This window comes from Pelodiscus sinensis, chromosome 1 (assembly GCF_049634645.1).
Source record: "Pelodiscus sinensis isolate JC-2024 chromosome 1, ASM4963464v1, whole genome shotgun sequence".
In the NCBI taxonomy this organism is placed as follows: Eukaryota; Metazoa; Chordata; order Testudines; family Trionychidae; genus Pelodiscus; species Pelodiscus sinensis.
This window is the reverse complement of record NC_134711.1, coordinates 291,165,085-291,188,445: the sequence shown is the minus strand read 5'-3', so window position 1 is coordinate 291,188,445 and position 23,361 is coordinate 291,165,085. Positions and strand designations below refer to the sequence as shown.

The 23,361-nt window shown below is 43.5% G+C and overlaps 2 protein-coding genes across 6 annotated transcripts in view; one reads left to right on the top strand and one right to left on the bottom strand.

Moving 5' to 3' along the window:
• Positions 1-17,228, top strand: part of INTS6 (integrator complex subunit 6) — a 110,570-nt gene extending 93,342 nt beyond the window's left edge. For 4 of the 5 annotated variants that reach the window (XM_075919091.1, XM_075919093.1, XM_075919089.1 and 1 more), the window contains 2 exons: positions 3,707-3,800; positions 16,631-17,228. In XM_075919091.1, coding sequence (XP_075775206.1) covers positions 3,707-3,800; positions 16,631-16,724 — 188 coding nt within the window. In that variant the 3' untranslated portion in view covers positions 16,725-17,228. Of the gene's footprint in view, positions 1-3,706; positions 3,801-16,427; positions 16,546-16,630 lie in introns of all 5 variants that reach the window. The other variant, XR_012900687.1, reaches the window with a different exon arrangement.
• A 1,438-nt stretch (positions 17,229-18,666) lies between these two features.
• The window catches only part of SERPINE3 (serpin family E member 3), a 47,675-nt gene continuing 42,980 nt past the window's right edge, over positions 18,667-23,361 (bottom strand). The window contains exons 8-9 of the mRNA XM_075919800.1: positions 20,150-20,233; positions 18,667-18,772 (exon numbers count right to left, since the gene is read on the bottom strand). Of these exons, the coding sequence (XP_075775915.1) occupies positions 18,729-18,772; positions 20,150-20,233 (128 nt within the window). The 3' untranslated portion in view covers positions 18,667-18,728. The remainder of the gene's footprint in view (positions 18,773-20,149; positions 20,234-23,361) is intronic.

Genomic DNA, 23,361 nt, shown 5'->3' with positions numbered 1-23,361 from the left:
AGTACACACCATCACTTTTATGCTGTAATACCCTACTGAAGAGTTTCTTTTGAGAGAATCCATATGCCTTTATTGATGCTGCTTCGTTCACCTCCTCTGATATTCAGAGGCTGCCTTATCCAAATTTTCCAAAAAACTGGAAGCCCTAACTACAGACAAATGGGTATTAAAGACTATTCAGGGTGGTCGTCTGTTAATTTTTCTTGTACCTCCTACCCAGGCACCTTTCCCAGATTTTTTCAAGGACCAGTTTCACAAGGAGATTCTGTAATAGCAGGTGAACTTCCTTGTCCTCAAGGGGAGCCATAGAAAGGGTTGCACTGCAGCCTTAAGGGACGGGATTCTATTCCCCTTACTTCTTGATCCCTAAGAAGGTTGAAGGATGGAAGCTAGTTCTCAATCTGAGACAACTGAACAGGTTCATGTAAAAACTAAAATTCCACATATCTTAGGCATCTGTAATTCCTTTGTTAGAAGAGGATACATGGGTCATATCTCTCAATACGAGATATTTTCACAGACATCTACCCACCCACCTACAGGAGATTCCTGTTTAGTTAAGAACATGACTAATTCAGAGTCTTCTCCTTTCTGTTCATTTTCTCTGAAGCATCTGGCATTGGCTGCTATTGGAAGACAGGATAGTGGGCTGGATGGAGCATTGATCTGATCCAATATGATCGTTCATGAGTTTTCTATCAAACACAGGATATCAGTCAGCACTTGCCTTGTCCCCTTCTGTACACTTGACACTGTTTGCCAGGCTTCAGCTTTACTGCCTCTGGGACTGGCTTCTGTATACAATCAGAGAAGGGCAACACGAGAATTCTGCCCAAAGTTTTAGACTCTTCCATCGGGTGGACAACACTAGAGAACATTCAGGTGAGGATTCCTTTCCTCAGTAGGACTCCTAAGGCAGCCATTATGGATGCTTCTTTCTTGAGATGGGGTGCTCCTATGGGCCATCATGTGGCAGAAGACAGGTGGACCCTGCAAAAATTCAAAATATGTGTTACTTATGACCACTCCAGATGATCCATCAAGTCTGATGCTTTACTCCCACTCATCCAGTCTAGACAAACAGTTTTTGACAATGTGACAACAGTATTATATAAACATGAACAAAGGGAATGAGATCTGTGTCTGTACCGAGAGGTAGTCATCCTTTCTGAGGGTACATCTAGACTACATGCCTCTGGCGACAGAGACATGTAGATTAGGCTACCCGGCATAGGAAAATGAAGCGGCGATTTAAATAATCGCCACTCCATTTACATTTAAATGGCTGCCGCACTGAGCCGATGAGCTGTTTGTCAGCTCAGAGCGGTAGTCTGGACACTCCGTAGTCGACATCAAAGGCATTTGTCAATCTCCCAGGTAAACCTCATCCCAGGAGGCATCAGTCATAGCATAACACTGTCAGCAGCATATTAACCAGGCATGCAAAACTCTTTAGCAGACTGCCTGAAAAGACATTTTTTCCAGAAATCACAAAAAAGGCGATTCATAGCTTGGTTCTTGATGATAACTTTGCCCAATAACTGGCCTGGGATTTTTTTACCTCACAGGACAACAGGAAGCTTGCTCAGTACTGTTTCAGAGCAGTGCTGGCTACGGGCTTGATGGGACATGCTTTGTAAATACCATGAAAGGCTCATTTGAGGTATGCTTTCCGTCCTATCCAACTGATACCACAAGTTTTACAGAAGATTCACTCATCCTATCATAACTAAATTTCTGAAGGGAACTCTCAGATACAAACTTCACCAATGATTGAAAGTAACTCAGGGGACCCCAATTTTGTTTTATTGTCATTCACTAACCTTCCCTCTTTTTTGAGCCTCTTGTCACATGCACTGTAGCCTAGCTGTCCATGAAGTTGGTCTTTCTAATAGCCATCAGCTAGAAGAATCAGTGAACTGGGAGCACATGTATCTGCTACAAACTTTATTTTTTAAAAAAGGTATCATTTCAACTCTGCTCTAGATTTATTCCTGAAGTAATTTCCAAGTTTACACAATCTGGGTAATCTAATTAAAATTGCTTGCCTTAGATAAAGTGAGAGAATAGGGATGTAAATGGTTAACTCTGCATTTGTCAAACTGTGGGTCCCGACCCCATGGAGGGTTGCGAGCAACTTAGAGGGGGGTTGCAGAATCATGAAGTTTGAGAACACTTGGGTCAACCAGTTAATCAGTAAGCCTCATCCTCAGGGTTTGACAAACCGTGGTGAAATCTACTCACCAGCCCTGCACTGTGCATGCGCCAGACCCGTGTGCTCATGCGCGCACTGCCGGTGAACGGGGCGACCGGCTGAAATCTACTCACCACTGGCGAGTAGATTCACTGATTTGTCGAGCCCTGCTCATCCTTAATGAGCTCCCTGTCCTCCCCAAACAGGATGCTGCTCTAGCCCTGTGAGGTCTGCCAGAGCAGCTTCTGTCCGAGGCAGGTTCAGCTCCCCAGCCACAGGTTACACGCTGGGTCCCCATTTCTGGGGAGCTAGCTAGCTACAGAGCTCTGCTCCTGGGGAGACTTCTCTGCAATATAGAGTTTATTTAAACTTTTTACTGTAGAGCCTGCAGCCCATGTAACTGCTATTAATTTTGGTGGTCATACAGTTATATTTTTAAACAAATTTTTACATCCCTTAAGAGTTGCATTCTGTACACATCTAAAGGGTATTATCTTATCAAAGAAAAAAAAGGATATTGGAAAAATACCTAAACTATTTTTCCATTGCAGAGCATTCAAGGGATCAAGTTATATTGGTCCAGAGACTTTCAAAATAGATCTTGGCTTGTTTGCATTACCCTTTTATCAGTCAACTTATAGTCTCCTTTGAAGGAGAGGTTGTCAGGGCTCATTCCGTAGCAGGGTTTCTGGAACAGTTTATATAGTGGGGTTGTATAAGAGCCATTGACCTTGTGTATAATGAAAACCACTTCAAGCCTGGGGGTGCAGCATCACCCCTAGTTCCAGTACCTATGTCCACTAGAGGGCAAGCTACGCTGTCTACATCACATACCCCTCCTAGAGATTCCTAGGACAGCTACTTGGTGCTCTTTGCATATCTTAATGAGATATTAAGTTCTGGTCCAGTTGTTATCTGCAGCAACAGCTGTGAAGACAGTAGTACTACAGTCGGCTGGTGCTGCTGCATTCTTGCATCTAACCACTGTCTGACTACTGCTTGTTAAGCACCCACATGTGGAATATATACATAGAGACTATCACTCAAAAAAGAAATGGAGGTTGCTTACCTGTAATGGGAGTTATTTGAGATGTGTGGTCCCTTTTCGTATTCACTACCCATCCTCAGTCACCTCTTCAGTGGATTGTTTGAATTGTAATAAGAATGGGAAAATGGAGAGGTGTCTGCCTGCACCACTTCTTATGCTCTCTATTCAGAGCGGAAGGAGAGCTGTGGTACATGTGCTGGACAAAGGACACTGCTTGCAAAAAAATTCTGAACTCAGGAACCCTACATGTGGTGTGCGGACAGGGATCATACATTTCAAAGAACCTCCAGTTACAGGTAAGTAAGCTATGTGTATACTTGCCTACTTAATACAAACACAGTACCCTTAGTTAACCTGTACAAAAACCGGGATGTAGCTTGGAATTATGCTCATAAAACAGGGTGTTGCAGCAGACATATTTTGGTTTCACCTAATAATAAACTTTTTTTGCTTTATTTTTTAAGAATATGAAAGAATCTTCTTTTTGCTGAAGCATGTACAAGGCAGTTTACAAACACGACTAATATTTTTACAAAATGTTATTAAAGAAGCCTCAAGGTATGTAGTTATTATAAATCTTGTCAAATTCTACCAATGTATTGTATGTAAATAGAGGTGTGTGTATGTACCTAGTATATATGTTGCATTGAGACCCACATATTTGTTACCAGCATTCATGTTACTACTCAAATGTTTCAAAGTACAGGCAAAAAGCCCTAAGGAAATCTCTTCTGTTCTAGTTCATTCTGATCTATTGGTTCTTTGGGGTGGGGGGGAGTTTAAGCCTTTATACTTGCACAAACTCAGCTCTTTGCCACCATTTTTCAATTTAATATCTTGGAAATGACTGAAGGTGTTAGAAACAGGAAGTAGATAAATCCATATAAATCTAGCAAGCTAGGGTGTGATTGTCCAGGGCACTAGCTTTCTGCATACTAACTTGACATGTGGACCTGTCTAGCATACACTAAAACTTCTGTAGTGTGCTTATGTAACCCACACATCTAGTGTGGTTACTGAGCAATGCAAGGGGTACCTAGACCACAGCAACAGTTAAGATCAAGAGACCTCTGCAGTAGCACCTGGGAGCCAGCTGGCTTTTAGCTCAGAGGGTAGAGGCTCCTATACTTCACTTCAGAGATCCCAGGTTCAAATCTACCTGGTGGCAATTACACTTTGACTTACTGCTGTTTGAAAAAATTCCATAGTATACAGTATCAATCAGCTAGTTACTGTGCAGCAACCTGGTGCATTGAATATTTATACCCTGGCTTGTTGAGCAGTAAGTCTGTGTAGATAAGCCTTAAATGGAGAAGAATGGTGCAAAATGGAGGAGAATCAGTCCTATTCCTCAGTGTGGAGTATTGTACTACTTAAGGACAAATTTGAGTGTGCTTCCCATCTCAAAGGCCTATGTATAAACACAGACAAGGAAATAGCCCAAATACTTCCTTGACAAATGGTATTTTCCGACATACAGCCTACCCCAAATATTGATGGAATGAGACTCAGTCTTCATTCATTAACTTATCTGCTATCCACAACTAACGCTCTGTAAAACTTTCTGTGAATGATGTACCCAAATACTTGTTCACTAATACCTAACCTGTACTTTTAAACTTGCAAATCTAAATCTGGGAAAGTGCTGATTATGTACTATATGTATCATGTGACTTGTTAGGTGAAACTTTTAATTTTAGATCATACAAGCATGACACCGAGATGCACAGAAACTGACTCAATCTGCGTACTATGTAAATGTTTTTAAACATAAGCTTCAATAAAGATTTAAAGCTGTTCTTAACAGTGGTTCTCACCCAGCAGGTTACATTAAGTTGTTTAGATATTTGCCTAGTTTTACAACAGGCTATGTAAGAAGCTGCAGCAAAGTCAGTAAAAACTAAAACTTCATACAGACAGTTACTTGTTTTACTGCTCTATATGCTATACATTGAAATGTAAGGACAATATTTATATTCCAGTTAACTTACTTTATGATTATATGGTAAAAGTGAGAGAGTAATTTTTCCATAAGTGTGCTATAACATTTCTGTAGTTTTTTAATGTCTGATTATATAAGCAAGTAGTTTTTAAGTAAGGTATAACTTGGTGGTACATAAGACAAATCAGACTCCTGGAAGAAGGATACAGTCATCTGTTTGGAAAGGTTGAGAGCCACTGTATCATAAGATTGTGGGTCAAATTATTTGATGATGTAAATCAACATAAACCCATTGACAACAGTGGAGCTGTACCATCTTATAGTAGATGTGTTAGATATAATGTAATTGAATATTCATATAACAGCATGAAATCTTAGCAGTTACACAACTATTGGATAGTCCTTGGAGGCGGGGCTGGCAGCCAGTGTGCTCCTGGCCCCGCTTCCAAGGAACCCCTGATACAAAGGCAGCAGCGCAGGGTGACAGGTGGAAGCCAATGGGGGAGGGGAGCCAGTTTAAAAAACAGCTCCCCACACAGACCAGGTGGCAGCAGCCCCTGTCCACAAGAGGTCCTTGCTCCCCACGGACAGAGGCTTCTGCCACAGAGCAGCCTCTGTCCCGAGGGAGTTCGGACCTCCCGCGTACAGGGCCTACTGCCACAGAGCAGCCTTTCTCCGCAGCAGGCCCACGCTCCTGTGGGCACAGGCTGTTCCATGGGCTGCAGAGCAACTTCTGTCGGCAGGGAGGAAGGCAGGTCCACGGGAACTGATATTTATCGGTTAATTGTGTAGTCATCTGCACGCTGGCATGCTATCTTATTCTTGCTCAGGATCTGAGCTTATATACTTTGAGATCTTGCTCCAGAAAGATGTCCTTTTACTCCTCATGTTGACTTTGTCCAGAAGAAGCTAAATCCACATTTCCTTAGTCAGAGGTTAGAGAGCTTTGTTGAGTAGTGAGCAAAATCTTGATCCTTGTGTGTATTGTAGATAGGATGTAGATACACTCCTCCCAATTTCCAATAACCATGGAAATAGTTCAAGGAACACAACTCCTCTAGCCTCCAATGCTTTGCTGTGCCATCTGTCTTGAATCCCCTTTCAGAGGTGTGCTCCAGCTCATAAGGTGTATGGAGGCCTATGCATGGTGTTTGCGTCCTCACTTCCCCAATACAATGAACTTATGCCAATTCTGTGGGTGTTAGATTTCTTGCAGGCATTAGTTTATAGAATCATAGAGGTGAAGAGACCCCAGGAGGTCATCAGGTCCAGCCCCCTGCCCAAAGCAGAACCAACCTTAACTAAATCATCCCAGCCAGGACTTAGTCAAGCTGGGACTTAAAAACCTTTAGGAGTGGAGATTCCACCTCCTCCCTAGGTAACCCATTCCAGTGCTTCACTACCCTCCTACTGAAATAGTTTTTCCTAATATCCAACCTAAACCTCCACCACTGCAACTTGAGGCCATCTGTCACTATGGAGAACAGTCGCTCTCCATCCTCTTTGGAACCTTCCTTGAGGTAGTTAAAGGCTGCTATCAAATCTCCCCCTTACTCTTCTCTTTTGCAGACTAAATAAGCCCAAATCCCTCAGCCTCTCCTTGTAGGTCATGGTCTCCAGCCCCCTAATCATTTTGGTTGTCCTCCGCTACACCCTCACCAATGTATCCGCATCCTATCTGTAATGAGGGCCCTAGAATTGGATGCAAAACTCCAGATATAGCCTCACCAGTGCCAAATAAAGGGGAATAATCACTTCTCTAGATCTGCTGGCAATGCTCCTTCTAATGCACCCTAATATGCCATTAGCCTTTTTGGCTACAAGGGCACCCTGTGGACTCACATCCAGCTTTTCCTCTACTGTAATCCCCAGGTCCTTTTTGGCTGAACTCCTGCTTAGCCAGTCAGTCACCAGCCTGTAACAATGCTTGGATTCTTTCGTCCCAAGTTCAGGACTCTGCACTTGTCCTTATTGAACCTCATCAGATTTCTTTTGGCCCAATCCTCCAGTTTGTCTAGGTCTCTCTGGACCCTATCCCTACCCTCCATTGTATCTACCTGTGCCCCTAGCTTAGTGTCATCCGCAAACTTGTTGAGGGTGCAATCCATCCCTTCATCCAGGTAATTAATAAAGATGTTGAAGAAAACCGGCACTAGAACTGATCCTTGGGGCACTTGAAATCGACCGCCAACCAGATGTCAAGCTATTGATCACTACCTTTTGAGTCCGACAATCTAGCCGGCTTTCTATCCATCTTACAGTCCATACTTCCTGAACTTGCTGGCAAGAATTATGTGGGAGACCATATCAAAAGCTTTGCTAAAGTCAGTGCTGAAGTGGGTCTGAAACTCCCAGATGAAGGAAGCAGTGCTTCAGCGACGCTCCCCTTCCTCCTTGCATGAACCAGGGGATTTTTACGATGCTGTAGAGGAAGTCTCATAAACCTTAGACCTCTGGACCTCAAAAAGGCAAAAGTAGATACTACCTTTGCAAGATGGCATTTGGTATTAAATAAGTGGAATGAAAATCAGGGTTAGACCCCTGCCCCTTTTCCTTCTTGCCCTGAAGGAGTATGTTTGAGGGTTTTCTCTTCTTGTAGATGATTTCTCAATGCTCATATTAAGCACTCTAAGCCTTCCCCAAGCATGTAGAATAGGTTGTTACTGCTGTACCATGTGAAGTCCTCCCTCAGGCTGCAGTGTAATGGAAATTGTAACTGTTTCACTTTCAGCCCAGGGCTCCTTGATCCCCCAGGAAAAGGGGCTCGGATTTCAGGTATCAGCAGAATGGGAGTTGTGACTTCTGCTCTTCAGACAGAAACGAGCTCTGAGTCTGAAAGGCAGGAATGGGTCTCTTTCTACCACTCCCGTTTCAGAGGCTGGCTCCACATTAAACTCTAATTAAGGAGCATTGCAGGCTGACTGACCAGACCAGACACACCATGAAACTATAAATGAGAAATCTCCTCCAATGTTCAAAACAACTCCTGATTTACTGTTAAAGCTGTGAATGGTACTGGATCACTTCTTGGGTGCTAGCCAGACTGGAGGAACAGGCACAGGCAGGCAACCTTTCAGACTTGTAGGGATGTTTAGCAGGTTAATTACACAATCAAATTAAGTTATTTTTACCAATAGCCTTCCTCTGAGCAGTCCTCAGGCCAAGATGAACAGTATGTTATCTGCCCCGTAAATAGCATGCGCAAATACCACCTGTGTGCCATCAAGCACCTTCTCCCCCCCAAAAATGCAGGACTTTGCAGGTCAGGATGCCAGTGGCTTGCAAATGTTAAACTAAAATATATAAAAACATTTTTAAACAGTTTTTTATAGAAGACCTCCACTAGTTAGATGGTCTTGCTTTCAGAAGGGTTCTTGCTTCTAAAAGACACTGAACAACCCCTCAGCAATATCTGTTCAGACCAACAATTTTTCATAATATTTTAGTAAGGGAAGCCTTGTTGGTGTCATGGAAGTGCTACATGTTCTAGGTGTGACCTTGCTTGGAATGAAACATCTCTAGTTTTGTCCTGATGTGATGGGGAAGGCTAGGCCTAGAAGCCCCCAGCTGGAGGCCTTGTGGTACTGCCACACCCTGCCCCAGAAAACAGCAATCGAGAGTGGCTGTGTGAGGGAACAGCCAATCAGGACCTAGCAGCCTAGCATAAGAAGAGCTGCCTGGCCAGAGGGTGTTTAGCTCCTTGCTAGAGCTAGAGGAAAGCAGATCTGCTCTAGGTTAGCTGCTAGACTTTACTGGGACAAAACCCTGAAGGGTAAAGAATGTGCTGCAGCCATGGGGAAATGGACCAAGAAATTATTGCAGAAATGCAGTTATTTAAAATGATGTTGCAGACATCTGCTATGTACAGGGTTCCGTGGCCAGGACCCAGAGTAGAGGGCAGGCCCGCTCAGGGAATTGGCCAGGACAGTGAGGCATTTCAGGGGGAGCTGATCCAGCTGAAAAGCTGGGGGACAAAAAGGCCAGGAGAGGGTGAAGACTTTGCCTCCAGGGAAAGAGGTCTGGGGCATCACTCTATTGCAGAGCAGACACTACAGAGGGTACTGAGGCTATGTCTACACAGCAGTGTTATTTCTAAATAATGTTGAGATGGAGGACTTCTTACTCCGACTCCTGTAACCCTCATTTCATGAGGAGTAAGGGAAGTTCAAGGGAGAGTGTTCTTGGACAGCACTAAAAGTTGAGCTACTTGGACTTCAGCTATGCAGTCAATTTAGCTGAGTTGCGTATCTTAATTCGACCTTGTCCCATAGCATAGACATACCCTGAGAGAGGCCCCTGTTGGGATTGTACTCCTGTAGGGATTTGCTTTGGGTTTATTTCACATACAGATTGCATATGACTTGGATGGAGGGCTGAGTCACCAAAGAGCTACCACAGAGTGGAGGCACATGCAATCGGGGGCACTCACAAGCAGTGAGTGCACCCTATTACACTTGATCAAACCTCTGATACGACATTGTGTGAAGACCAGTGGCTTCTCATAGTAGCTACAAGGAAACTGTGGCAAACCATCAGTCATCCTAAACCAGTGGTCTCCAACCTTTTTAAGCATGAGATCACTTTTTGAATTTAAGTGCAATCCAGGATCTACTTCAGACTTAAACAACCTTGCCCTGCCAACTCCCTATCCCTTCTCTGAGGCTCCGCCCCACTCACTCCATCCCTCCTTCCTCCACCATCCTCACTCATTTTTATCAGCCTGGGGGCAGAGGGTTAGAGTTCAGGGACGGGATGCAGGCACTGCTCATGGGCTAAAGGATTCAGAGTGTGGGAAGAGTTCTGAGCTGAGCCTGGGGTAGGGAGTTGAGGTGCAGGAGGGGTTCAGGACTGGGGCTGGGTTTGTAATGCGGGTTCCAGCTGGGCACCACTTACCCCAGGTGGCTTCTGGGTGGTGGTGCAGGGGGCTAAGGCAGGCTCACCCCTACCCTGGCCCTGCACCACTCCCAAAAGCAGCCAGCAAACTCTCCATCTTTGCCCCCATCTGCTCTGTGGAGATGGGGTACAGGGTGGGGGAAGGTCACCCTGACATTAGCGCACACTGTCCTTTTCTTCATCTGCCCTGCGCAACAAGCAGGAGGCTCCCTGGGCTGGGGGGGGGGGAGGAGGCATCTCCAACATAGAGGGCAGGAGCAGCACAGCAGTGCTGAGAGGTGCAGATGAAGTGCTTGCACTGGAGCCTCCCAGTCAAATCTGTCAGGGTCACCTGTCAAAGATTCCAGGATCTAGCAGTAGATCCTGATCTACTGGTTTGGTGACCACTATCCTAAACAGATACAGGTGAGAAGCTGTTCAGAGAAATTAGTAGCTGAGAATGCAGAGAAATGTCAACCCTCATTTCAGTGCCAGCATAGCAATACATTTGTTGCTATACAGGAATGGACTCTTTCTCCAGCAGAGCAAAAATTCTGAAGCACAAACTTCTAAGGATAAATTGATAGAATATCCTCCAAGCTAATAAAATCCTCAGTATGACAAAGAGAGCATTTGTGTATGAGAATTTGAAATTCCTATACAAGACTCTTCCTTCTGATCCACTGCCTGCATCCAGTCTTAGTCACAGATAGGCACAGGTTGCAGATTATCAACCTAATCAACATCAGTGTGCTGGCTGTGGGGGGAAAAAGAGACATTCATAATTGAGCAGCTGCTGGAAACAGTACTCATCAGTTCAAAATCAAGAGCAGATTTTCAACCCAGTGCAGAGAATTGCTTACCTAATGGTCACAATTTTAACCTCATAATAAAAATTGGCAAAGTTAAAAACTTCATTGTGTCAGTGACTTCCTGGTAGTGGTCATCCATAGCTAGTTGTGCCCAAAAGCTAGGGTTTCTGATTCAGTGCATTGGCTTCATCCCATTTAGTAGGTTATTCAGAATGTGCCTGCAGAATTTCCTTTAAAGGACAAGGAACTGCATACCTGATACAATGCAAAGTTAAGTGTCATTCTCAGCTCACATCTGAATGTCCCTTTTTGAGCAGGTAAGTACATACGTGCTGAAAGCAAATCCAATTTTTATACTAGACCCTTGGAAGCAAATTTATCAGGTAGGGAAGCATAGTTGAAAGACACATTTTTAAAGAGTTTAGAGCAGTGGTCCCCAACGCGGTGCCCGCGGGCACCATAGCACCTGCCGGGCCATTTCTGTGCGCCCGCCAAGTGATTGGGGCCGGCCCCGCCCCGGGCTCTTGGCACAGGGGCAGCGCCAGCCCCGGGCATGTAGCACATGGGCAGCCCCGGGCGCTCAGAGCATGGGCTGTGCCAGCCCTGGGAGCGCAGTGTATGGGCGGCCCTGCCCCTGGGCACACTTCACAGGAGCAGCGCTGGCCCCAGGCACGCGGCGTATGAGTGGCTCCGCTCATGGGTGCCCAGCGCAAGAGTGGCCCCGCTCGTGGGTGCCCAGCGCAAGAGTGGCCCCGCTCGTGGGTGCCCAGCAGCCCCAAAAGGTTGGGAACCACTGGTTTAGAGTATACATCCTTTTAACTCCCTTAGCTTTATCAGTGGTGTGTCCAAGCCAACACCTGCCCTGAATGTTGGCATGTGACAGAGGCCAGTACCATGTCAGAAGAAGGTACAAGAAAATGTAGCGGCCAATTTATTTTCGTCACTGGAAAAGTTGTTGCTTCACAGAGATTGGTTCATAATTGAAGTAAAAGTGCTTACTTCCAAAACCAGGAAGTAATTGGAGGACAAAGCTTCTCCAGGACAGTGGAAATAATGTTCTGGACAGAAAAGAATCTGCTACCTCTCAGAACAGTTAACATAAAGGCAACAGACAGGAGGAAAAGGGAGAATTGAAGTCCCCCTTCTCTGCTAGCCCAAAAGGCACCTTGGACTTGCAAGTACCAAGGATCCCTCACTGTACAGCTAGTAAGAACTGGGCCTCTTGAAGCACAAGACTCCTTTGTCTGAGCTAAGAACATCTACAGTTAACTACTTGACTATTGGAAATGAAATGTAGTTTAATATAGATTCTTCATTAGTTTCTGATACATTTTGGTATCCAGACAGAAATCAAAAAGGAAATTTCAGTGATAGATCTGGTCAAACTTTGGTTTCTGGTGCAAGAGGAAACAAAGCTCTGGGACAGGGATTGCTTCTTTGTTTGCACTGGGCCCAGCACAATGTTGCCTTTCTTTTATACAAGAACCCCATCATGGTTGATATGAGAAAAAGGTTGTTATTAAAGCTCCAGACACCTTTGTGTTTAAGGGAAGTTCCTTCTTCTTTAGTCTCAGAGATGTAGTTCTAAGATTGTTTTGTTCTAACCTTTATTCCTCCTTTGGAAGATTGTGGCATACAGGTAATTCTGATGAATCTCAAGAATACACAAGCCACTTGAACCCTGTTCATCTCACTGTATTCAGAATGCTAAGGCCTTAGGGCCTCTCAGTTGCTGCAAGCAAGGTATTAAAATCCTGCACCAATTGGCATGCTAGACATCTGGAAAGCTATTCACAGAAGTCACTCGGTACATTTGGAGGAAAAAGTGTTTTGAGTCTCATCTGAAGATTAGCAGAATTGATTCCCATCTTTGCAAAGGCATCATTTGGTAGGGAGGTATTACTGGATGCTTCCTTGCTTTAGAGGGGGTTTGACTTCCCCTTCCTGTCTATTAGTCTCATGTAATACTTAAAACTTTGATTATGCTTCTTTCCATGCTTCTGTGATTCACTGTTCCCTGCTTCCCATTAGCAATTACAAGAACTGCCACTCTAGGTCAGACATGGGATGTAAAAGATTAACCAGTTAACTACTTACCCAGTAAGCATTTGGCTTACCAGAATGCTTACCAGATAACTGGACGGCCAATGCTGGCAGGCATGAGCAGCCCTGGCTGAGTCTAGCTGGCCATGTGGGGGGCAGTAAGTAGGGCCACACCCGTGTTGGGCCAGCAAGTGGTGCCATAGGCTCTCCAACTCATCCCGGGTGGGTAGCTGGGACGGCTGAGCAAGACCCTGGCCAAAGGTTAACTGGTTAAATATTTTAATTTTAGTCATCTTACAAGTTAATTGTGTAAATAGTTATTTACATCCCTGGTCAGACTACAGTAAACTTCTGATAATCCGGCACCTTTAGGACCCAGGGGGTGCCGGATTATCAGATATGCCGGACTAGCAGAAGGGGGGGCTATGAGGGGTCTGGGGTGGGGTGGGGGGATGCTACCCCAGACCCCCTCATAGCTCTCCCTTCTGATAGTCCGGCTCTGCCCCAGGAGTCCCCGATTCAGCCGCTGCTGGTCAGTTTCAGCAGCGGCTGAATCGGGGACGCCTGCAGCAGAGCAGCTGGAGTGCTGCCGGGTTGGTCCGGTAGCGCCGACCCTTGGCACCGCGAGACCAACCCATCAGCACCCCAGCTGCTCTTGGGGACGCCTGGGGCAGAGCAGCTGGGGTGCTGACGGGTTGGTCCCGCAGCGCCGCTCCTCGGCGCTACTGGACCAACCCTGCAGCACCCCAGCTGCTCTGCCCCAGATGTCCCCAAGTCAGCCGCTGCAGAAACTGATCAGCGGCTGACTCCCGAAAGCCAGAGGCAGAGCTGCTCTGCCCCGGGCTTCCTGGAGTCAGCCCTGGTCAGTTTCAGCAGCGGCTGAATCAGGACGCCTGGGGCAGAGCAGCTGGAAGGCTGCTGGGTTGGTCCCACAGTGCCGAGGAGCGGTGCTACAGGACCAACCCAGCAGCACCCCAGCTGCTCTGCCCCAGGTGTCCCCAAGTCAGCTGCTGCTGAAACTTATCAGCGGTTGACTCCAGAAAGCCAGAGGCAGAGCTGCTCTGCCCCGGGCTTCCTGGAGTCAGCCCTGGTCAGTTTCAGCAGCGGCTGAATCGGGACGCCTGGGACAGAGCAGCTGGGGCGCTGCTGGGTTGGTCTGGTAGCGCCAAACCTCCGCGCTGCGGGGACCAACCCAGCAGCACCCCAGCTGCTCTGTCCCAGGTGTACCCAAGTCAGCTGCTGCTGAAACTGACCAGCGGCTGATTCCAGGAAGCTGGGGCAGAGCAGCTCTGTCTCGGGCTTCCTGGAGTCAGCCGCTGGTCAATTTCAGCAGCGGCTGAATCCGGGACAGCTGGGGTTCTGCTGGGTTGGTCCCGCAGCCCCAAGGGGCAGCGCTACTGGACCTACCCAGCAGCACTCCAGCTGTTCTGCCCCCTGCTTCCCGGATTCAGCGCTGGTCAGTTTTAGCAGCGGCTGAATCGGGGAAGCTGGGGGCAGAGCAGCTCCAATGGTCCGGCTGCCCGGAGCACTTCCGGGTTCCTGATGGTGCCGGACCATCAGGAGTGCCAGACCGTCAGATGCCGGACCATCGGAGTTTTACTGTATTTGTCTGTTTAGCCCAGTATCCTGTCTTCTGACAGTGATCAACGCCAGATGCCTCACAAGAAATGAACAGAACAAGTAATGATCAAGTGATCCATCTCATGTTACTCATTCCCAGCTTCTGGCAGCCAGAGGCTAGAGACACTTCAGCACATGATTTTGTGACCCTGTTAGTCTTGGCCGTCACATCTCTGGTCAAAGAGCTCTCCAGACGGTGTTGTGTGAAGAAATGCTTCCTTTTGTTTTAAACTTACTGCCTATTCATTTCATTTGGTGATCCTAGTTCTTGTTATGAGGAGGAGTATTGCCTCTCCTCTTGTGGGTTCCAGAACCAACTGCTCCAAGAAGTAGTTATTTAAGGAATCAATAAGCTTTATCTCTGCATCCCATCCTGAGGTGACGCGTCCATTCAATATGAATATATTTGAAATCCCCTCATTATTGAGGAGTTTAATTTTATAGCCTCTCTAATCTTCCTTCGCATTTCAGTCACTATCATTATCCTGGTCAGGGTTCAGTAATATATCCCTACAGCTTTATTCATATTATTAAAGCATGGAATTACTATCCATAAAGATTCTGTGGAACAGTTTGATTCATTTAAGATTTTACTTCATTTGACAATATGCTTTCTTTCGCATATTTTGCCACTCCCCCACCAGTATGACCTGTTCTGTCCTTCCGATGTATTTTATACCTGGTATTACTATGTCCCATTGATTATCCTTATTCCACCAAGTTTCTGTGATGCCTATTATATCAATATCCTCATTCAATACGAGGCACTCTTGTTCACCCATCTTATTATTTAGACTTCTAGCCTTACTATATAAGCACTTTAAAAATTTGTCCCTATTTAGCTGTCTGTTATTACTTGATGTGATTGAATTAGGCTTTTTTCATTTGACTGTTTCTCATCTGATTTTACATATCTTATCTTCCAGCCTCTCTTCTTTACTAGGTCGTAGCGAATCTCTATTAATAGACCTCTCCCAAGGGGTGTCTCTGATCCATGTATTCCTCTGCATCTGTCAGTTTTCCCCCAGCCTTTTTTGTAAAATACTGCTTTACTGCCTTTACATTTTAAGTGCCAGCAATCTGGTTCCATTTTGGTTTAGGTGAAGTCCATTCTTCCTGTATAGGCACCTCTTTTCCAAAAGTTTCCCTAGTTCCTAATAATTGTAAACCCCTCTTCCTTGCACCATTATCTCATTCACACATTGAGACCTTGCAGTTCTGCCTCTCTACCTGGCCCTCCATATAGAACTGGAAGCTTTTCAGAGAACTCTACCATTGAGGTCATGGTTTTCAATCATTTTCCTAGAAGCCTAAATTTGGCCTCCAGGACCTCTCTCCTATCCTTCCCTATGTCATTGGTACCTACAGGTACTACGACCACACTCCCAGTACTGTGGGAGACCACACTCCCAGCGCTGTGGGAGAACTCTCTCCCAACGGCAGTGCTTTAAACTTGGAAGTGTTGACCAAGCCTTAGAACATGCACCAAGCACACAAGTTTTTAGACCAAGGTGAGGAGTTGAGAATAGACATGCTTTGTTGCTTGGTCTGTATCACAAACTCACAGCTCTGTCCCTGAGAAGGGGGATGGAAATGGCAGATCCTTTTCAGTACAGTTCTGTCCTTCGTTGGTCACATGCCCTATTTCCCATGCATTCTACAGCATCTGATAAGGCAGCATGGAAATGTGTGTATTATAGCTGTATTTGGTAATTGCTCAGAGTGTAGCTTTAAAATCGCATTGGCATATATGTTAATTCTGTATTCTCTAGTTTTTAAGTTTTGAGTTTGTTTTTCTGGCTTCAATTTTCTGGAAAGGCATGCCAGAAAACACTGAGAAACGCTGAGTAATGTTGACTCTGTTAATTAAACTTCTGTCCGTGAATATATACACAGAGAAAAGAGTCGGAAGAAATAATTGTGCTATGGCGCTAACTTGCCAGAACTTCTACAGACAACAGTACATATACAGTGAACCTTTGATGTATGCAGTGGACACTGAAAAGTTTTCAGAGTTAAGTCTGGTTTTGAAATGTCCATTTCTTTAACTGTGAGTTTAACATTAACAACATTATTTGTATACTTTCTTTTCCATTCAGGTTTAAAAAACGAATGCTGATAGAACAGCTTGAGAGTTTTCTGGAAGAAATCCACCGCAGATCCAACCAAGTCAACCATGTCAACAGCAGCTAAGAGATGTTTTTCCCATAGAAAAGCCACAGTAGGGCACTGCTGTATTTACCTGCATTCATTTTTGACATGCACTCTTGGCTCAAGTCCCTTATCTGAAAAGACTAAAAGCTGCTCTCTAGTATGATGGAAAAAGTGTCCATAAATCTTTTTCTTAATTTCTCTTATTTTTGTAATGTGAAAAATATCACTAAAACATTTTATTTAACAAAATAAAAATAGAGAATTTCTTGCTTGTCATTGACTTAAGTGTCACTTGCCCTCAGGTTCTATTTTCTTAACCCAACCTTTAAAATTATCATCTCTGTTAAGGTTGAACTTTGCCAAAAAAAAAAAAAAAAAAAAAAGTTGCTTTGTAATTTTCAAAAAAGCACATACATTAAACAAGGTAATGTTTTGTATATACAGTTATTTTGGATATATTATTGTAAGTTGTACAAATGTATTTTGAAAAATATTTAAGAAAAGCACTTTTGTTATTCCACCAATAAAAAACTTCTATTTTAATCTTTGGTGGTTAGGAATGAGTACAGTTTTCATTGAAGTGGCTCATTTTTCTCTCCCTCTCCCCCTTTCTTCCTCCTTTTAGATCTACACAGTTTTATTGTCAGTATTTAGGAATCAGCTACAATGGTAAGCCTCATGGAAAATGCTGACTCTTCAGTTCTCACAATTAAATAGAAATTATGAAAAGCTGCATTTTGATTGACTACATAGTTATGGCAATAAGTTGACATTCTAAGTCTGTTTACTGAACAGCATCACAAATCTCATGTATGTACACCAGAGAAATGCAAAATTTAATTTTTCTTTGAGGTTTAGCAATCTTTCAAATTACCTCCACCACATCCTTTGCTCCTTAATGAGGTTTGTTGTGGGAAGGGAATTTTTGTAATGTAAGGTCTGAATTGGAAATACAGGTTGAACCTCTCTAGTCTGGCAACATCCGTGGTCCAGCATGATTTTAGTTAGCTGGATGCATGTCCACTTATCAAGAGTATGGTAGTTTCCCACAGTCCCATAAAATTCATTTACAGCCACCAGTCCTGGTTCTCAGTGTTCCATGGTGTTTATCTCTAATTTATCCCTAAATGTCTTCTATGAGCCCAATAAGCAGTGGGAGTATTGATAGTGCTGCTAGATAATACTGACCTACCATTTGTTTGGCAAATTCTCTGTTTCAGCACCAGTCATGTCCTCAGGGTGCCAAACTGCCCAAGTGTTCAACCTGTAGTGCATGTGGTGTTACTGATTCAGCTCGTAAGGTGAGTAGAGATACTCACTGTGTATACTGCAAGTGAAGGTGTGAGTGTAGCATGGGTATACCCACTAGTAATGTTAGCTTTAATTTAGCTAGACTGGGTGACAATGGTAGTGTGGGACATAGTGGCTCAGGTTAGCAACCAAAGTACATATTCATTCTCCAGTGGGCTTGTAGACTGGTGTCCTGGCACCAATTCCTTAACAGCCTGTCTCTCAACTGGATTGTTTCTTTTGGCAACATTTCAGGCTGTCTCTTTACCTCGTTACTTCAATGTAATAATGTAACTGGTTCTGGAACTTAATTCAGTTTCTAATTTTTTGTTCAAAACCTTGATTTCAGGAGCAAGAAATAAACCACTACTTGCAAAATAGAAGATAATGTAAAGTTTTGTGGTGGATTGATATTGCCTCCTCTCAGCTGAATCAGTCTTGTGAGCATAGAGTACAAATACCTGCTATACATCCTGTTGGTTGTAGTCAGTCTCCTGTTACCTCATGATGCCAACCGTTTTTTTAAAAGAGTAAATAATACTTATACAGCTACAAAATAAAAGTGCGCTACACAAAATGCAAATGTGATACATTTTATTTACAAGGATATTTAGTGATACATTCATCTGCTCTTCTTTGTGGATTTTTGAAAAATAATTGTAAATATCCAGTTTTTAATAAATATGCATAGTGTGCCTCAATTGCACTGAAGGAAAGATGACCACAGGAGTAACGGTAGAGTGCATTGGACACTTATTCTGAGGGATTTGTAACTCTTCCTATAAAGAGCACTGACCCTGTGAGTTAAAATAAACATTTAATTAAAATTGCATACTCAAACACTTATTTCCTATACATGGAATTGTGTCCCTAATTTGTACATGCAACAGGTAGATTAGCTGTTAGAAAGTCATGTAAGTTCAAATACAGTTTTGGGGGATGCAGTTGCAGTAACTCTGCTGCATTTTTAGGAGCCTGTGAAACCAGGTAAGGAGCAGGTTAACTTATTAATTCTGCACATTAGATTCAGCTAATTGTTAAAGGGTTGGTATCAAAGCTTTCTATTCTGGTATGACTAAATCCTTGCTAAAAAGAAAATGGCTTTGAACTTGACAAAGTGGTAATGGGACAGATTATTTCCTGTATGTTTGTACTGGAGCTACATCAAAGATGAATTTGGCTCATTAGAGTCACTAATTCACCTATGCTTTAAATCACTTCAATTGAAATGGGATATTTTATCAGCTGCTTTTCTCTCTAGAGAGAAATGTTCCAAAGTGGAATTTCAGAGAGTAAAGTGGTGTATCGTGATTGGGACTGGGTTATATTTTCCTTAGTATTTGGAAAATGCCTAGCACATTTCAGAATATAAATGAGGGGCAAGATCCTGGGCTTTTGTTCTGTAATGACACCTATTAACTTGCAGGTGATAGGAGTTTGGCGCTTGCTTCCCCCCAAAAAATGGTTAAGAAGCCATACATTTAAAAGTGTTTTTAATAGCTTGATTTACTCTTATCCTTGCCTAGAGAAGACAGACTTCTACTGAAGGCAGTTGCACATTTTATTACTTTTTTCATAAAAAGAAAAGGAAAAAATGTTTGTGCTATGACTGTTTCTGATTAGAGTGCTGTTTCATGTTTTCTTTATTGCTGAAGTATGCTTGATTTCTCTACATTTGTATTTTACAGTCCCAATTTCTGTCCTATTTAGTGCAGAGTTGAGTATAGTAAGTTTTAATTTATAGGTTCAGTTTGCTTATCAAAACCACTTTTAATACTTACAAGTGTCAGTGACAGCACTGCTGCATAACTTTCTAAATGAGATGCTTAAATTTGTGCATAGGGACAGGACAGGGTAGAAAAAACTGGCACTACCCTACATGTGCTGTGCCTTTCCGTTCTTTGGAATAATGTGCATTACTCCTCAGGGCCATCAGAGTGTTTTTGAGCACAAAACTGATGCTAAAAACAACTTTTACTGAATTCCCATGATTTTGTCAATTTTTCTGCTTCAGTTTTTTGTAGTTGAAAATTTATTCTGCGAGATTATATTTTATGATAGTTGAAATGGAAATTGGTCATTTTAGTGAGCAACTCCTTAATTATTAGAGATAAGATTTTTTTTTTTCCTCTTGAGTGACTCCTGCTTATGCTGAATAAATGAATTATGCCTACCTGTATTGGAGTGCCTCAGGAAAAATATAAAAGGTCGGTCTACTTTGAAAATAGGAGTTCGAGATCTTTTTAATAGCACCATAGCTGCCATGCAAGAGAGAGAAAATGTGTCAGTTTTAATTATCCCTTCTTTTTCTATAGAGTATTGCCATAAAACTGTTATTTACTACCCTAACCATCAAATTATTCATCTCTAATTACTGTGATAAAAATCAAGGTAATGTTTCATTTACTTAACAGAGAAAAATTTCCCCAGATGAATGAACAAGTAAAAATTTTCAAGGATGAATTACACAGGGAAAGCAGTGCTGTCTACTCACTGAGTAATTATGCCTACTTGCCTTTTTGTTTTAAGACTCAGCACTACTATTTTTTTCATTGATAGTACTAACACCTGGTCAAGATCCTACTGCACTACTTGCCCTGTTCGTAAGCAACTATACATAGAGACAGCCCTTCCAGTATGTAGACAAATGACACATTAACTCCTTTTTGCAGAGGGGAAACAGAGGCACAGAGAGATTAAGTGATCTGCCCAAGATCATGCTGGAGGCTTATGGCACACCCATGGATTGAACCCAACTTTCCCATCTCCAGTGCAGTGCCTTAATCAGAAGACTACTTCATCCCTGCAATTATTTTCTTACATATATATAAAAACTTTCATTTTTAAAGTTACAAAAATTAAAATCCTATTTAAATATAATTGCCCAATATTCATTTCTGTATACACTAATTAAAAATTAAGTTTTTAGCATAAAAACATTTGTCTAAAACAATTTTAATCCAAGATGTATATTAAAAATACTTAGCAAACGTAGTTTGATTAGAATGATTTCCGTCTGTCTTCTACGATCTAATTATTTCCAAATTTTTCTTTGCAATAAAATGCATGACTAGATTTTCCAGGTTTTTAAGTAACCGTGCAGCTATATACAGATTAAAACCAGCCATAATTGCTGTGGCAATGGAGTACAGAAGGAAGGGAAAAGAACACCTGGGTGACTAGAGAGAAAGTTAATACGGTAGAAGACTGCCATCAATGGTATAGATGCTATCAAACCGACCATAATTGGGGCAGAAAGCGAGTAGTGGAAAGCAAATGGCACTAGTGTGAATTTGTGCAGTGCTGTTTACAAATATTCTGATACTGAGCCTCTTGTTCTCTTTTCCAGCGTCCCTATTTGAAAAATCAAATGCACAACTACAAAATGGGAATAACTTATGGGTAGGCGATAGTACTGCTGAAAAGGATCTGGGGATTAGAATGCATAAAGTGGACAAGAGTCAGCAATGTGATGCAGCTGCAAAAAAGGCTAAAATTGTTCTGTGGTGTTTTAGGAGTGTTTGTATGTAAGACATGAGAAGTAATTGGCAGTGGTGAGGCCTCAGCTGAAGTACTATGTTCCATTCTAGGTTTAGAAAATGTGACTTATGAAGCCATTTTTTAAAAAAGGTAATTTTTAGTCTTGAGAGAACTCAGGGGACCTGATAATTTTTCAGGTATGTTAAGGGCTCTTAAGAGGACAATGATCAATTGTTCTCCCATGTTTACTGAAAGTTAGAAAAAAATAATGGTCTTAATTGCACCAAGAGAGTTTTAGATTAGATATTAAAAATTACTTTCTAACGTAAAGGGTAATTAAAATCTGGAATAGGCTTGCAAAGGAGGTTTTGGACTTGCTACCTTTGTAGGTTTTAAAACGAGGCTGGACAGATGGACATCAGAGATGGTACAGTTGTACTTGGCTGTGCCACAGTGCAAGGGGTTTGATTTGATGACTTCTTAGGGCTGGAAGAACCTCAAGGATGTTAAAAAGTGGGTAACTGACTAATTTTGTACTCAATACAATTTGTAGTAAGTACATGATTAGTCAATAAGCTGTAGCTTTGCAGTTTAAATGTAGTAGGAGCCGAGTGTGCAGGCAGCCCAGCTCCTACTATATTTAAACTGCAGAGCTACAGCGGGGATAGAATCATAGAACCATAGAACTGGAAGAGACCTCAGAAGGTCATCAAGTCTAGCCCCCTGCTCTAGGCAGGACCAATCCCAACTAAATCAACCTGGCCAGGGCTTTGTCAAGCCGAGACTTAAGAGGACTGGGACCGAGTGTGAGCTGGGACGCAGCAGCCCTAGCTCACTTGGGGTCCCAGACCACTGCAGCTCTGCTTTTTAAATGTAGTAAAAAGCTTCCCCATCTCCCTGCTGCCTCTGATACAGAGGAAGCAAGGGTGGGGAGCGAGTAGTGACTTGACTACTAGATAAGCCTAAGCTTAACGGGTAGTTGACTACTTGAATAGTCGCTTATATCCCTAACCAGCCCTTCAATTCTATGATTCTATGAAGAGTCTCTTCTGATTTTTTTCAGCCCCTCTTGAACATACTCTGTTTCTGAAAAAGCAGTTCTTTTCAATGGCCTGTTCCTGCTGAAATTATTGGGACTTCTATCATTGACTTCAGTGGGACAAGGACCATGTGCTGTCTGTTGATTGCAGTTAATATTTAGTCTTTGATATGTAAACATTTGAAGTTCTATCTTCTCTAAAGGATTTGATTGGAAATATTACAGGTATGTTAATACATCAGTAAGGTTGAGAATTTAAGTCAAGAAACGCAATCTTTGTCTCCACATACATAACTTACTATATTTTTACTATATCCCCATCAGTATCCAGCCCAGACAAGAAAAGATAATCTCACCAGCCGACTTAATTTAGTGATGAATCCTGATCACCTGTTTCATGCGGCATGTCATGTACAGGCAGTCCCTGAGTTACGCGGATCCGACTTATGTCGGATCTTCAGTTACGAACGGGGCCTGTCTCCCTGGTCTCCAGCAGACCAGGGAGAGGAAGCAAAGCGGCGGAGCACGCGGGCAGTGGACAGCCCAGACGCGTCTGGGCTGTCCCGCTGCCCCCGTGCTCCGCGGCTTTGCTCCGGACGCCTGTGGTACAGCAGCTGGGGCGCTGCCGGTTGATCCCGTAGCGCCACTCTGGGCGCTACTGGACCAACCCGGCAGCACCCCAGCTGCTCTGCCCCAGGCGTCCTGATTCAGCCACTGCTGGTCAGTTTCAGCAGCGGCTGAATCAGGACGCCTGGGGCAGAGCAGCTTGGGTGCTGCTGGGTTGGTCCAGTAGCACCAAGGAGTGGTGGCGCTACTGGACCAACCCAGCAGCACCCCAGCTGCTCTGCCCCAGGCGTCCCCAAGTCA